Genomic DNA, 17,157 nt, shown 5'->3' with positions numbered 1-17,157 from the left:
TCAGGGGGGCGGGACAAAGGAAGGATATAGGTGGAGACAGGAAGATAGAGGGACTGGTTCACCTGTGAGCAACTCTGCCGGCAGCCACACCCCATCCACTTTCAGCTTGCATTTACTCTTGTTTATTGGCAACGATATAGTTGTTTGTGGTCAGCTCCTGAATGAGCCTCCCGGTCAACTGAAGAGGCTCAAATATCTAACAGAAAATCATGCGAGGAATAGATCGGGTAGATGCACAGAGTCTTTTACCCAGAGTGGTGGAATCGAGGACCAGAGGACATAGGTTCAAGGTGAAGGGGAAAAGATTTAATAGGAATCCGAGAGGTAACTTTTTCACACAGAGGGTGGTGGGTGTATGGAACAAGCTGCCTGAGGTGGTAGTTAAGGCTGGGACTATCCTATCGTTTAAGAAACAGTTGGACAGGTTTGGAGGGTTATGGACCAAGCGCAAGCAAGTGGGACTAGGGTAGCTGGGACATGTTGGCCGGTGTGGGCGAGTTGGGCCGAAGGGCCTGTTTCCAAACTGTATCAATCTATGAATCCATGACTCTGTACCAAACAGACAATGCTCACACAGAAATCCACATAGACGTAACTGTCATTCATACAATAGCCCAGTGCACTGACTCTTTCACACAGATAATTGATATTTCATGCTCAATAACATTTGAAATTGGCCATGAAAATGATTACTATCTGTCTGAATATCAGAGACTCGTGTCAGTGGGTCATCACTCTCTTGAGAAGGGAAAGGCCAGCAAGCCCCATCATTACCTCTGTGATTTATTGACTCACAAAGTTATCCTAAAACTGTCATAAAATCGAACAGGCCTCAGCATGTTTTTGGGCCCTGCTATTCCGCATGGTCGGTCACGTTTGAAACTTGGAGCAGTCTGTCAGTGATACTTGTTCTTTCTGTCAGTTACTGCCAATAAGGACAGTAAATTCTCCCAAATACAATTGACGTACGAAGCCCCGATCTAGGACTTCACATTAAACTGGTTTAGTCAGTAAATGATGTATCTCTGGGAGGTGATAGTGAGTTAGGTCAAGTTCACAGAGTGCCTGGTGGGTGACTGAGTTTCAGATCGAAGTCCATTCGCAGTAAGTGCTCCGGATATCCACACAAAACGATGTGTCTGTTGTCTGAACGGCATCCTTGCTACCTGGGCAGAGCTGGTGAGGTTTGTCATTCTGGGCAACCACTTCTCTCTGTAAAATGAAGCAGATGCCCCAACATCTGAGGGATTTACTGGAGTCGCTGCCTCAAAAAGGCAGCCGGCATCATCACAGACCCACACCACCCTGACCAGGCTCTCATTTCACTCCTGTCTTTGTGAAGAAGGTACAGGAGCTTGAAAACTGTAATATCCACATTCAGGAGCATCTTCTTCCCTACAACCATCAGGCTATTAAGCACTACAACCTCCAAATAAGCTCCGAACTAATTTATATAGGCTTGAGGGCATTATTTTTGACTTTGCACTATTCATTTATTTATAAGGGGCGTGGCTGTGTTCTGCAGCTGCGGCTCACCGGCAGTCTCTCTGTCTTTTTTTTGTTTTTTGTCTATTGTCATCGTTTAATGTACGTTTTGTTCTATTTTTAACTCTGTGTATGTGGGGGGGGTGGTGGGGGGGTTGGGGGAAACCTTTTTTTTCTAATCTCTTCCTCAACGGAGATGCGACCTTTACCGTGTCGTATCTCCGTTCGCGCTACGGCCTAACATCGTGGAGTCGGCGGCCTCCAGCTGGGATCGACCTTGAAGACTCCGGTCGCAGGGCCTGGACTTACCATCTCGGAGGCTTCGGCCGTGGGCCCTGCAGACCGCAACATCGGGAGTTCGCAGGTCCCTGGCTGGCGACCGGTTTTTGGGAGCTCCAGCCGTAGCAGCTTCGACCGCCCCGAAGCGCGAGGTACGATCGACCCGCTCGCAGGCCCTTCATCGCCCTGCATGGCCTGGCCGCAGCACTTTCCATCGCCCGGTGGGGGCTCAGGACTTTCATCGGCCTGCTCGGCTCGGCCCTGGGACTTTCCATCGCCCGGTGTGGGCTCAGGACTTTCATCGGCCTGCTCGGCTCGGCCCTGGGACTTTCCATCGCCCGGTGGGGGCTTCAAAAAGTTGGGAGCCTCGATCACCTCGTGGCACCACGGGAGAAGAATGAGGAGGAGATAAGACTTTGCCTTCCATCACAGTGAGGGTGTGCCTAGAGCAATCACTGTGATGGCTGTTTGTGTAAAAATTGTATCTGTGTGTCCTGTGCTTTTTGTTGTCTACTGCCGGACCCTGACGTGAGAGGACGCTGGCGTTGTTTATTCGCCGCTTTTCCGTTAGGATAGTTTGTCTGTTTGTTTTTATGTTAATTGTTTTTGTAAAGCGCTTTGAGCACCCGATAAGGCGCTATATAAAATAAATGAATTATTATTATTATTATTATTTGTCTGTTTTAAAAGAAAAATCTATTTTCTACTCAACTTTTTGTTGTTGTTTATTACGGGCTTTACAGAGTACCATGTTTACATATCTGTTGTGCTACTGCAGGTAAGAATTTCATTGTTCCGTTTTGAGACATATGACAATAAAATACTCTTGACTCTTGAATTTCTGGTCATGTGGGGTAGCTGTCCATCAGTGAGGTTCTTGTACGTGAAATATTTCTCATGACCCACATAGATTACATGAATGCAGGACGAAATGGGGAGGTGAAATCCTGCTGAAACCGCAGGGATCATTTGCCAACCAATTTGAAGGTCGCCGCGTTACACTTTCTTCACATATTGAGCTCTATATATTCCCATTATCATATCATATCATATCATATATATACAGCCGGAAACAGGCCTTTTCGGCCCACCAAGTCCGTGCCGCCCAGTGATCCCCGCACATTAACACTATCCTACACCCACTAGGGACAATTTTTTTACATTTACCCAGCCAATTAACCTACATACCTGTACGTCTTTGGAGTGTGGGAGGAAACCGAAGATCTCGGAGAAAACCCACGCAGGTCACGGGGAGAACGTACAAACTCCTTACAGTGCAGCACCCGTAGTCAGGATCGAACCTGAGTCTCCGGAGCTGCATTCGCTGTAAAGCAGCAACTCTACCGCTGCGCTACCGTGCCGCATAGAATAATGGTGTTACATCTTGTAAATACAGGTGCTCCTCAACTTACGATGGGGTTACGTTTCGAGAAACCTACCGGAAACCGAAAATATCGTAAGTCGAAATGCCTTTAAATCACCTGATCAGGTGGCCGGAAGCGAGCATCGCAAAGTCGAAATATCGCAAGTCGAAGCATCGTAAGTCGGGGAGCACCTATACGGCAGGTTGTCGGAGGGCAAAGCGTACCTCATTAGATTGGGGCTGAGAGTGAGGATTAGACAGACATCTTTGACCATGAGATGGATCATTGGCAAGAACAAGTGGTTAAAATAGATCAAGCTGGAGTGTGGGAACAATGCCAAGTTTAGACAATAGACAACAGACAATAGGTGCAGGAGGAGGCCATTCGGCCCTTCGAGCGAGCTCCGCCATTCAATGTGATCATGGCTGATCATTCTCAATCAGTATCCCGTTCCTGCCTTCTCCCCATACCCCCTGACTCCGCTATCCTTAAGAGCTCTATCTAGCTCTCTCTTGAATGCATTCAGAGAATTGGCCTCCACTGCCTTCTGAGGCAGAGAATTCCACAGATTTACAGCTCTCTGACTGAAAAAGTTTTTCCTCATCTCAGTTCTAAATGGCCTGCCCCTTATTCTTAAACTGTGGCCCCTTGTTCTGGACTCCCCCAACATTGGGAACATGTTTCCTGCCTCTAACGTGTCCAACCCCTTAATAATCTTATACGTTTCGATAAGATCTCCTCTCATCCTTCTAAATTCGGATTTTGGATTAGTCAGGGGTCCAATATCAGGAGAGAAAAAACCCCAAATGTGATGATTTGTTCAGGGTATGGTGATGCTGGCAAGAGTTAATATATTATCTGAGTGTTATTAAAGTTGCATGCGGTGAGGTGAATGGGTTTATTTACCATATTACTGATGAGCATTACAAACAGTGCAAAAGTATTGAGAGCTCAGCAGACGAGTCCGCCTCTTGTAACCGTGGATAGATATAAAATGCTGCAGTAACTCAGCAGGTCAGGCAGCATCTCTGGAGAGAAGGAATGGGTGACATTTCGGGTCGAGACCCTTCTTCAGTAGCCTTGGCACTGACAAGCTTAACTGGAACAAGTACATGTCCACCCATCGTCTCCAGACTCACAAGTGAAAGTCACACTGAAGATCACTGGAAGGCAGTGGATCAACTCTTTATTGGAGGTGCCCGCGCCTTCCATTTAAGTAGGACCAAGCTTACCTCTCACTTGTCAGCTCAAGCCTAGATGATCCTGCTGCACATGAATCTTACATAATCAATTACAGCAGAGGTTATGAAGTTATGGGCCAAGCAGATTCTTAATAGCAACATGATCCTGTCCCTGTTGTTATGGTGAAGGTACGGTCACAAGCAGCTGGAAGGGAAGTGGTTAAGGACCTGGCTTGAGATAGTCTTGTACTTGAGGTCTGGAACTGCTGTCATTTGCTTTTGACGCCTTAAAAACTGCCTTTTTTTGTATCAAGTTTAATGCGACAACTGTCAAATGTTGTTCTTTGATCACAGTTATCTCCAGGCAACCCGTGAGATATTAAAGTACATGTTTTTTTGATGTTGAGCATAGCCATGCTCACCTCCCTTCAGGCATACAAAAAACAAGTTATTTTAAGACAAAATCGACCACTAGCTTTTGTTAAAATTTCCATTAATTTTGCTGCTGCTTGAGAAGGTTGAGAAGATATGAATTAGCTTTGTTGGGTTTATGCTACATTTCTTTTAAGAATAGGACATAACTGGATAATTATCCTCATTGTAAGAGCATTGACATTAACATAGTTACTTTGAATTAAGTTAAAGGTACTACAGTACCAAAAATAAAACTGCTGGAGGAACTCAGCGGGTCCAGCAGCATCTGTGAATATAATGGGATGGTCAACATTTCAGATCAAGACCTGGCATCAGGGGTGAGGAAGGAGGAAGATAGAGAGGTGAGAGAGAGAGGTGTGAGATGGGGGAGTGGGTAGAGATGGCCAAATAGGGGCAGGTAGGTTAGAGGGTGGGCGGAATTTGGAGACAGAGGGTGTGGAGTGGTAGACGGAAACTGATAAGGAAAAAATATATATTAATAGAGTGGCAAAGATGTGGTGAATAGAGTATTAAGTGGGAAAATGGGAAATGTCTATTTTGGCAGAGAAAAAAAGATTTTATTATCTAATTGCAGAGGGATCACAGTACTTGAGTTGCAGAGTGTAATAGTGAATGATTCACAAAAGGTTTGTCATTGAGAAAGCCAATTGCTTATTGTATATCATTGGGGAAATTGAATAAAGATGTCAGCCTCAGTTATATAAGCTATTGTTGTGACCACATATTGAGTACTGTCACCTGCATTAGTTTCCTTTTTCAAGCAAAGGTGGTGATGGATCGGTAGCAGACAAAAGAAGGTTGATTGGAAGATGGTAGGTGGAAGATAATAATCTTACAATAACAATAAAACTAACGCCTGGAATAAGCAGTATGAGGAAAAGCCAGACAGAATGGACTTGTCGGAATGGCTAGAGGGGAAGGAGACTAGGTTGAAAGGTTGGAAGTCCTGAGTGGTCTTATCAGGTGGATGTGGAGAGAAAATTTCCTCTTACAAGTGAAGCATCTTACTGGTAGCATTCTGCAACCTTCAATCTGATGCATTGATTGCGCACCAGCTTAATTTGCCTTTTGTTGGGTGATTGTTATTTCCTGCCTCTTTCTAAAGCGTACTCAGCCATGGTATTGTCATGGCAATTCCCACCAGACCCCTGGAATTATGCCAAGCCGCAAGGCATAGGTTTTGGTGCTGCCCAAGTTTGTTACTGCTGCTCTTTTGGGTTGCTGGATTTCTTCTTTTTAGCACAGCAGTAGCACCTTGTTAAATGGTGAAAAGTGCCCTCAATGTAGAACTGAGACATAGTTTTCATCAGGAGTGCATAGCTTGCAATTCCCACTCATTCCATCATTTCTGTGACAAGTTCGTTGGAAGGGATGTTTTCCCTGGTGTCGGTTCCATTAGAGCCTGTCAAGGGCCTAGATCCAACAGATATGTCCCTCATTAACCAAACAATTGAACAGATAATCCATGTACTTCCCATAACAGCATTATTCACCTGAAAATACCCACAAGGTCTGGATTTGTACTGCAGAATACTGCATTCTCCATTGTGGAAAATCTACTCCAAACAAACCGCTAGTCAATTAAATAAGTATTACAATTTATTTATTATACAATCTAATAATAAATACCGGCCAGATTAAATACACAGAAATGTTTGCTTTAATATTCTCTCCCTTTTCGTGATCTCTGCAGATATCATATTGTTCTCAGGTCAAGCTTAGTTTCTTCCCATTCCACGTCACCTTACCATACAACTCTCCACAACTCTCAGTAAGATTAAAAGTATATTCTTGCAACACCCATTTCCAATGACTGTGAACAAATCTTAATCTTTCCAAGATGGCGCCATGCTTCCAAGATGGCGCCAAACCCAGGTGACTATTTGCATGCTAGCCACAGAAGCAAATCTACAAACACATATTACAATCGCTCCACACTCTTAAATCTCTATTCCCACAGCAACATTTCTTACTTTGACTATGATACCTTATCATGTATCAAAAAACAGTACATGGTTTGATTGTAAATATGTATTTACCCGCCCCCTGACATCAGTCTGAAGAAGGGTCTCAACACGAAACGTCACCCATTCCTTCTCTCCTGAGATGCTGCCTGACCCGCTGAGTTACTCCAGCATTTTGTGAGTAAATATGCATTGTCTTTCCACTGACTGGATAGCACGCAACAAAAGATTTTCACTGTACAGGTGACAATAAACTAAACTGAAACTGAACCCACGTTTCCAAATCTGTCAACAACATCAGATTGATTCAAAGTGCTGGAGTAACTCAGCAGGTCAGGCAGCATCTCTGGAGAACGTGGATGAGCAACCTTTCAGGTCTCGACCAGTATAGCAGAGGAAATGTGCACAGAATGGCTGGATGGATTATTTCAGTCTGCATTCTCGTGCTGGTGACACCCGTGACGCCAGGAGTAAGATGCTCCCAGTTCCCTCTTACCTTCAAATCAGGAATGCCATAGCCTTTCCTTAAGGTTATCTGGAAGACTTCTAAAGAACTGATGTAGGCCGCCAACCTTGTGAGACTCTGTTTACCACTCCCGCCAACCCCAACAAGCAGTGCGTTTCCTCTGGGAAACTCCAAAATCCGGTTAATTCGGCAGCTGGGACAAACAAAAGAGAGAGTAAAATAAAGGGTCACAGTTTACATTTACTTTGCATTGCTGAGGGCACTGGGAATAATATGTGCGTTCTTACATGTGAGACATGGCGTCCTCAAAAAGAACCAAGCTCATCGCAGCGTTCACTTCATTGTAACTGTCCAGCGTTTCCATCAGGATTTTGTTTAAGGAATCCCAGCTCTGCACTGGCATGTACTTGGGCTCTCCAATCCCACCGGAAAAGTGGCAGTACATGTTCATAATCTTCACCTGCTCCATGATCTCCCCGATGTCCTAGGGGAACAAACACCACAAGTCATTTCTTACCATGTAGTTTGGGCTTTGTCAGTTTGAAAATACTGTTGCTTGTTCAGGTACTTGAGCAATATTGTTAATTGAGATAAATAACGTCATATCACACCTGCATCACTGGCCCCACAAGTCACATCAACAGGCTTCACTCATTTTTACCCCCTGGTAATATCTAACCAGATGTCTACCCTATGATATGCCTAGAGTTTTTTTTCCATAAGAATTAAAAGTAGTCCAACAACAATACAAGTAATTCCATGTGGAAAAAAACAGAACCTGAACTCAGTACAGAGATAAATTTCTGAATTTTGTTTCAAACGAGTTGTAGTATCCATTCTATTTTGTGCACTTGGGATTCACAAACTGTTCTGCAGAATTAATTGCTAATAGTTGTCCTCCAGTCTACTGGTGCTCTGTATAGACCACTGGTGCTCTGTATAGACTACTGGCGCTCTGTATAGACCACTGGTGCTCTGTATGGACCACTGGTACTCTGAAAAAAACACTAGTGCTCTGTATGGACCATTGGTGCTATGTATAGACTATTAGTGCTCTGTATAGACCACTGGTGCTCTGTATAGACCACTGGTACTCTGTATAGACCACTGGTACTCTGTATAGAGTATTAGTGCTCTGTATAGACCACTGGTACTTTGTGTAGACCACTGGTACTCTGTATAGACCACTGGTGCTCTGTATAGACCACTGGTACTCTGTACAGACTATAAGTGCTCTGTTTCAACTACTGGCGCTCTGTATAGACTGTTAGTGCTCTGTATAGTCTACTGGTGCTGTGTTTTGACTACTGGTGCTCTGAGCATGGAGGGCGTGCTGTGGAAAGGGCTTATTTCTGCTCTGTCGTGGTTTGATGGACAAGGCAAAATAGGACATATTTAAACAAATCAATTTCCCGTGACGTCCACGAGTTTAAAGGGAATTTCTTGAATGATTGATGTGCCCTCATTAACACATTTATTTTTCTCAGACCCTGAAGCAATGCACATACATCAAAGAACTTCGTCACTAATTCTGCCTGGATATTATCAAAGATGTTGAAGTCTTTTTCATCCATCATCTTATCCCTGTAGACACGATTAGACTCGTGCAGGTATAGCTTGACCAGATCTTGAGGAGTTTTCAGACAGTCAGGTGTGCTGAAGAGAATGCCCTGTAGAAAGCACATGTAAACATTACATTAGAGACACCAGTGGTACGCTGAAATACAACAAGGTGCACAATTATACACTGCCTTTGATAATCGCAAATGCTTAAAAATGCCTTCTAAGATGGTACTTTTATGGATCAAGGTTAATGGGATTCTGTAACTGATCAAAAATATAGCTTTGCCATTCAGAATCCCCATTAAAATTATGTCATAACTTGAGTAACATTGTTAAAATGCGTAATAGGGTAGAGAGCTGGAGGGAGCCAAGCCAAATAAAACATATCTCTTTAGTTCAAATTTCTTACAGTGCAATTTAGTATTTCCTCACGCTTCAAATGTTAAACACAGATGTCCAAAGGGTTAATTTTGTACTTCCAGGAGAAGTGTTGTGCTCAGGTGATTGGAAGCTCTCTTACCTAAGTCATGAAACAATCTATTGCTTTGGAAGAAGAAACCATGAATATTTCCAAAGTTAAGAGAAAGACCTGTGGCTCGGAAGCCAATGTGGCACGTGTAAAAGCAACGCGGACTCCAGGAGAGTTATTTTTACAACCTTCAAAGAAAATATTTTTGAGCATAATCAGAACAATATATAGTACTAGACCAAGTGGACCCGTTGGGCCCAAACCTCTCCTGCATTGGTGCAGCACCCTGTCCTCCCCCCTTCCCCTCTCTCCTCACTCCCCCCCTCCCCTCTGCCTTCTCCCCCACTCCCCCTTCCCCCCCTCCCCCTCCCCTCCTTTTAAACCTAAAAATGTGAATAGCTTTAAAAATATAACACCGATTTCAATAAAACTACTTGCATTATCACTAAAGTGACAATGGTGAGTAAGGTGGGCCTAAAATTGTCGCGCTATCGTGTACCGTTTTGGCTGAAGTTCAGTCACAAACAAGATAACAAACGAGAGTTTTAGTGTATAGTATAACTAGAAATAAGAAATGGGTTACTCCATTGGGTTGGTCCGCTGAGTTACTCAGCTTTTTGTCTCTATCTTAGAAGTAACAAATGATACTCTTACAGCTGCCAAAATGCACCAAACAAGTAGAATACAGATGAAATGTGTAGGAAGGAACCACGGAATGCAGAATGCAGATGTGTAGGAGGGAACCACGGAATGCAGATGTTCTAGGAAGGAACTGCAGATGCTGGTTTACACCAAGGATAGACAGAAAATGCTGAAGTAACTCAACGGGTCAGGCAGTGTTGCTGGAGAGAAGGAACAGGTGATGTTTTGGGTCAAGACTGTTCTTCAGACTGAAGATGCTGCCAGACCCACTGAGTTACTCCCAGCATTTAATTTCTCTTTTAATTAGATACTAGACTGGGGGAAAGAAAATATTCCTTTGTGGGAAAAGAAACAGCTTCACAGACACCTGAAGGCAGAACTCCTGCAGAATAACGTATAACATAGAATAGCCATGATCACGGTGAATGGCGGTGCTGGCTCGAAGGGCCGAATGGCATACTCCTACATCTATTGTCTATTGTCTAATACAGCACAGACATAGGCCCTTCAGCCCACAATGCCTGTGCTGAACATGATGTTGAGTTACACTATTAACTGCCTGCATGTGATCCATATCCCTCCATTCCTTGCATATCCATGGGCCTATCCAAAAGCCTCTTAAATGTCCCTATCATATCTGTGTCCACCATCACCCCTGGCAGTGTGTTCCAGGCACCCTCCACTCTCTGTGTACAAAGCTTGCCCCACGCATTTCCTCTAAACTTTACCACTGACGACAAAGCTATGCCTCTAGCCTTTGACATTTCCACCCTGGGAAGAAGGTTCTGCCTACTCAATCTATGCCTCTCATAATTCTATGTACCTTTATCAGGTCTTCCTTCAACCTCTGAAACTCCAGAGAAAGCAATCCAAGTTTGTGTTATATTCTTATGAGTAGGTATGAGGGGTTAAACTGCTTGCTTCTATTTCATGTATTCTGATCTATGAGTCCCTGGCATTTACCTTTAAAAGACTGCTAAGTTCCAGCATAGTTCCCAAGGCGGTCACGGTGGCGCAGCGGTAGAGTTGCTGCCTTACAGCGAATGCAGCGCCGGAGACCCAGGTTCGATCCTAACTACGGGCGCTGTCTGTACGGAGTTTGTACGTTCTCCCTGTGACCTGCGTGGGTTTTCTCCGAGATCTTCGGTTTCCTCCCACACTCCAAAGACGTACAGGTTTGTAGATGAATTGGCTTGGTAAATGTAAAAATTGTCCCTAGTGTGTGTGGGGTAGTGTTAATGTGCGGGGTTCGCTGGTCGGCATGGACCCGGTGGGCCGAAGGGCCTGTTTCCATGCTGTATCTCTAAACTAAACTAAGTCAGGGAAATAGAATAGGCAGCCAGAGTGAGTTGGTTTGGCATCATTTCACATTTCCAGATCTCATCATGCCTACACCTAACTTAAATCAGCCGGTATCAGCTGTGATTGAATAAATCAGATAAAGAACCAGGCGACCTGGGGGATGGAGTTGCAAGAACACAAGGCAAGTATACGTGCAAAGAAGCATGTATAAAGAAACCAGGATCAGCAAGAAAAATAGAACCACTTGAGATCAAGATGCAGGAAATGAGCCAGATGCTTTCAGGGGATGGATTCTAAAACTCGCTTAATCCCTTGTAGATCAAGAATATCAGAAACAGATTTCACGATGCAGCCCAAATTGGAGCTTGTGATTTCCACTCTGAATTGTTAACCATTGTTAACTATCACGGTTACAGTTTGTGGAGCATAAATCTTATTGCCTCCAACCACTATGGTGTCATATCCAATCTATTAAAAACTGAGTGAAATTGTGATGTTTTACTTGCAGTGGAACAGATTGACTGTAATTTATGTTCTGCTATTCCAATTTACTGCTGTGTGAAAACAAAATGGGGCATGTCCAATTGTGGGAGAAATAGGAGCAACCCTAACTGGTCTCTCACTAGCTCATCAGTAAAGTATCATTTGTCTGGACTGACCTCTGTACAACATGCGACCTTATCCATCTCTCTGATCAATGCATACAGTTATGTAATCAAAATATACAAAGTTCATATATATAAAAATCTCCATCTAATCCACCCCGCATCAATGTTTTTTCCTGAATAAAACATTTTTAGTCTAATTTATGCAAAATATTTTAATTTAAGTTAAGGAGGGGGGGCGGCATGGTGGCGCAGCGGTAGAGTTGCTGCCTTACAGTGCCAGAGACGCGGGTTCGATCCTGACTACGGGCGCTGCCTGTATGGAGTTTGTACGTTCTCCCCATGACCTGCCTGTGCTTTCTCCGAGATCTTCGGTTTCCTCCCACACTCCAAAGACGTACAGGTTAATAGGATCATTGACTTGGTATGAATGTAAATTGTTCCGAGTGTGCGTAGGGTAGTGTTAAAGTGCGGGGATCGCTGGTCGGTGTGGACTCGGTGGACCAGAGGGCCTGTTTCCGTGCAGTATCACTAAACTAAATCTTCATTTCACACATTATTGTGGATCTTCTCTCAAGGTCATTCATTGTTTCTGTATCTTAAGTGTGACTATAAATTGAGCATTGTTCAGATTATAAAATCTTATGTTCATTTTATTGGCAGGTGAATAAAACATTGTAGTTGTTGGTAGTGGAATAATTATTATAAAACCATTATTCGATTGGAATTCTAATGATTGGAATGTAGGGAAATGACTGACTTCAACTAGGGACCTCTTCTGCCATGCAGACTAACCTGGCAGTGGACTGGCATCTGCCATGCAGACTAACCTGGTAGTGGACTGGCATCTGCCATGCAGACTAACCTGGTAGTGGACTGGCATCTGCCGAGAATGAAACTTGAACTTCCATTTGGACACAGCTAACATTGACTTCTCCAACTTTAGATAGTTCCTCTGTCCCTCTCTTCCCCTCCCCCTTCCCAGTTCTCCCACTGTCTTCCTGTCTCCACCTATATCCTTCCTTTGTCCCCCCCCCCTGACATCAGTCTGAAGAAGGGTCTCGACCCGAAACGTCACCCATTCCTTCTCTCCTGAGATGCTGCCTGACTTGCTGAGTTAATCCAGAATTTTTTGAAAATAAATACCTTCGATTTGTACCAGCATCTTCAGTTATTTTCTTATACTAACTGCTGGACATATTAACTCATCATGTCTATTGGGTTGGAAGACTTGTCTGCCAACAGGAAGGATAAATATGAGTTGAATGTGATTGTCCCAGCATTTAATGAATAATTGTTAAATGTCCACAGAACAAAACCAACGTTCACCTGTGCACAAAGACAGACACAAAATGCTGGAGTAACTCAGCGGGTCAGGCAGCATCTCTGGAGAGAAGGAATGGGTGACGTTTCGGGTCGAGACCCTTCTTCAGACTGAAAGACATGGGAAAGGGAAACGGGGGTTTCCCTGTGCACGGTGGATAAGATGGCAGTTTCATCTTTCACATTGACTATATGATTGCTGAATAATTTATAAGTAAGTTGAGCCAGTTAGTGACAGGTAAAATGGGCTTAACAGAGAAGGAATAACAACAGTTCCTGCCTCCTCATTATCCCAAATTCCCAAGTTCGAATCGATTGAATGCTGAACATTTTGCTGCGACATTTTGCTCCGAGTAACTCCGCGGGTCAGGCAGCATCTCGGGAGAGAAGGAATGGGAGAGAACAGCATCTGCAGTTCTTTTCTTACAAAACCAGCATCTGACCTGTTTTCCTAAAAAAAACAGCATCTGACCTGTTTTCCTACACATTTTGCAAACACGCATCTGCACTTTTTTCCCTATCCATTTTGTTGCTTCTTGTTTGCAATGCCAAATTGTTTTAAGAAGCTGGATTGCATTCAGCTGACTGAAATTTTGCAGCAGAAAGAGCTGTGCCCATATGCACTCTGAAAGGGGTGCACCATTTCAACTTAGCTCAAAGCATTTGCAAAAGACTCGACGAATATGTCCGTTTTTATTAACTCAGAAGATAACAGAATGAAAATCAAACAAAACCTATTTTCCCAATAAATCAGCTGATGTTACACCATTCAAATCAAACTCAGGCAACAAAACACTATGGCAGAGAAGATCCAAATGCCACATGCGCTGGGCAGCAGAATTCCAGATGGGAGTGGAAGGGAACGCTGGACGCTGGAGCAGGGATTGAGTGCTGGGTGGGATGGTCATTCCAAAGAGGGCAGCAGGGTTTTCAGAGATGGATGCGGGTGAGAGAGATGTGGGGCAGGAACCTGCAGAAGTTGATTGGAAGCTCAATGAGAGTCAACACTGGTAATTCGAGTATAGACATAAAGTGCTGGAGTAACTTAAGAACAAGGGGTAGGCCATTTAGGACTGAGATGAGGAAAAATCTTTTCACTCAGAGAGTTGTGAATCTGTGGAATTCTCTGCCACAGAAGGCAGTGGAGGCCAATTCACATGATGTTTTCAAGAGATAGTTAAATATAGCTCCTAGGGCTAACAGAATCATGAGAGGAGAAAGCAGGAACAGGGTACTGATTTAGGATGTTCAGCCATGATCATATTGAATGGCGGTGCTGGCTCGAAGGGCCAAATGGCCTACTCCTGCACCTATTTTCAATGTTTCTATGTTTCGAAGTAACTCAGCAGGACAGGCAGCATCTCTGGAGAGAAGGAATGGGTGACGTTTCAGGTCGAGACTCAACCCGAAACATCACCATTCCTGCTCTCCAGAGATGCTGCCTGTCCCGCTGAGTTACTCCAGCACTTTGTGTCTATCTTTGGTTTAATCCAGCATCTGCAGTTCCTTCCTACACTAGTAATTCGAGTGGTGACTGTTCTATGGTGTTTCAAGGTTTGATTTTATTGGGTGCTGCCATCACCAATAGTGGATGACACTTGGAAAATCAATCTGTTAATGGTCAACTCAAACAATAACTGGGCTCCATATTTACTTATGCCTGTTCCAAACATTGGCATTGTTTGATAATCTCCCTCTGACCATTCCCCTTCCTCCTTCCCATGCCTGTTTGAAATATTTACGAGGTTTGGGGAGAAGGCAGGAACGGGGTACTGATTGTGAATGATCAGCCATGATCACATTGAATGGCGGTGCTGGCTCGAAGGACCGAATGGCCTCCTCCTGCACCTATTGTCTATTGTCTATTGTTTCTGCAGACAGATTGGGAGCTGAAGGTTTAATGCACCAGTTGACATCCAATTTATAAACCATTATATTCAAGACCAAGAGACCAGGAACAAATCTTCATGAAGGCAATTCAAATCTGTGGTGCTGATTGGGAGAATGGTGAAAGGTGTACAGAGATAATAGAACAAATGGAAAACAGAATTGCAATGCTTCAGTCGAAATGAAAGCATGAACAATGGCACGTTCATACAGGTTTTGCAGCTTTTGTACAAATAAAGTGACAGTTAATATTGCAGAGTGGCTGGGCTTAATAATATGAGAAAGATTATCCAACGGAACTGTAAAAATTGCCCCAAAAAATCCCTTGCTCAAAATTCCTTGCTTCAAAAGTCTGAAAAACGTGCTTGCTCTCAATTTTTTTCCAGTCAAAAATCCATGTGGCATTTATCTGGCTCTGCAACTAATAACCAGGATTAACTCTAGCACGTGATACACCTTGTTAACACTGCTGAAGTCTAACTAAAACTCTTCTCAAAACAGGTCTGAGTGCATGCATGCTCATACCCAGAGTTGCAAATTAGTCTTTGCCTCAGTAAGCAGGCAGCGTTCCATACAATCTCATTCCTGAACTACTTCACATCTTATTTCAGGTTAGACGGCACTCAGTGGTACCCCAACTGTCCCCATTTATCTGTTGGTTACCTCAAATATTCCATACAGTGGCAGCCACTCCCTCTTCTCCCCTCTCCTCTCCTCTCTCCCATCGGGCAAAAGGTACAGAAGTGTGAAAATGCATACCTTCAGATTCAGGGACAGTTTCTTCCCAGCCGTGATAAGGCAACTGAACCATCCTACCGCAACTAGAGAGCCATCCTGAACTACTATCTACCCCAATGGTGACTCTCGGACTATCTTTGATCAGACCTTACTGGCTTTATCTTGCACTAAACACTATTCCCCTATCATGTATCTGTACACTGTGAAAAGTTTTTCACTGTACCTCATTACACGTCACAATAAACTAAACTGAGCTAAAACTAAACTAAAATATGAAAAGCTAGCAGGCATCTGAATGTGCTCAAACATGCTGGTACTTATGAGGAGAATTCCTACAGAAATTACTCTATTCATTAAATTACAGCACTGGAGGGTGCAAATAAGAAATCTGTATTGTATGCTGGATAAATTGAGAGTTATTGGTTGGTGAAGAATGAGACCAAACCATAAGTTCCTAGATTTTGTTTGTCAACTTTCTCAGAAGAGTGTCAACAAATCTTTGACTTTAAACTGGAAGATTGGTGACCTAATCAAGTCCTTCCTGACCTATATTCTATGGGATCTACAGAGAACACATTCTTCAATGTGTTCTCTAATGCAAACTGGTGATCACTACCACCTTAAATCATCGCCACAGTGTTGCCCTGTTACTTCAATTGCCCATAGGTCTGCAGTGCCTTACTATTGAACTGGTTAACTTTGGGCTGGTTAACTTTGTTTTCTGTTCTTTTCATTTTGAAAAGGAGAGAACATATTGTATTTTAATCTAATTTTCCTCTCATGTTTCCAAACATAGTGGTACAATATCTTCACAATCAATGAACAGGCTGTCTGAATTATCAGTCATACTCTATTTTTCCCCCCAAAGCATCTTATTTCATTTAAAGCACCTTCGTAAACTTCACTGCACCAGCTGCTGCTACATCTAAATGCCCTGCATTCTTTTGAAAAGTGTAAAAGAAATTACAAATGACACAAAATCAGCTCAAAAGACACACCCTTCCATCAGATGCCGCTGAAAGATATGAGAATGTGTTAGAAACATGGAACCATAGTTAGGGAAAAGGGAAGAGCATGTAAATCACTTGATAGAATGAAAAATAACAAAAACAAGACTGGTAATAAAAATGCAATATGCCAGTTATGTGAATTAACTGGAAGTACCATTGTAATGGTAATCCAACTTGAATGTTACTAAAATAAATCGTAAAATATAATTAGCAAAAGCCCATAAACTCTCAAACATTTCATCTCCATATTTTGTCACCGTTTGATAATAAATAAACCTACTGACGATTAAATTAACTGTTCATTCAACTTCTGCGGAATAAAGTGTGACCCAGTTCTATTTGCCACTGAAAACGATTCCTGCATTTGACCTTGATAGTTGGCAATCTTCCTCAGCGTCCCTTACAAATGCTTCAAGACAGAGTGCCCCTCTAGCTAACGAGAGA

At 43.3% G+C, this 17,157-nt stretch overlaps 1 protein-coding gene across 1 annotated transcript in view; it reads right to left on the bottom strand.

Moving 5' to 3' along the window:
- dnah9 (dynein, axonemal, heavy chain 9) overlaps positions 1-17,157 on the bottom strand; it is a 467,621-nt gene that overhangs the window by 262,896 nt on the left and 187,568 nt on the right. The window contains exons 41-43 of the mRNA XM_078400937.1: positions 8,683-8,844; positions 7,462-7,658; positions 7,205-7,367 (exon numbers count right to left, since the gene is read on the bottom strand). Coding sequence (XP_078257063.1) covers positions 7,205-7,367; positions 7,462-7,658; positions 8,683-8,844 — 522 coding nt within the window. The remainder of the gene's footprint in view (positions 1-7,204; positions 7,368-7,461; positions 7,659-8,682; positions 8,845-17,157) is intronic.

The sequence above is a fragment of the Rhinoraja longicauda genome, chromosome 6, assembly GCF_053455715.1.
Source record: "Rhinoraja longicauda isolate Sanriku21f chromosome 6, sRhiLon1.1, whole genome shotgun sequence".
Lineage (NCBI taxonomy): Eukaryota > Metazoa > Chordata > Chondrichthyes > Rajiformes > Arhynchobatidae > Rhinoraja > Rhinoraja longicauda.
This window is presented reverse-complemented; position numbering and strand designations above follow the sequence as displayed.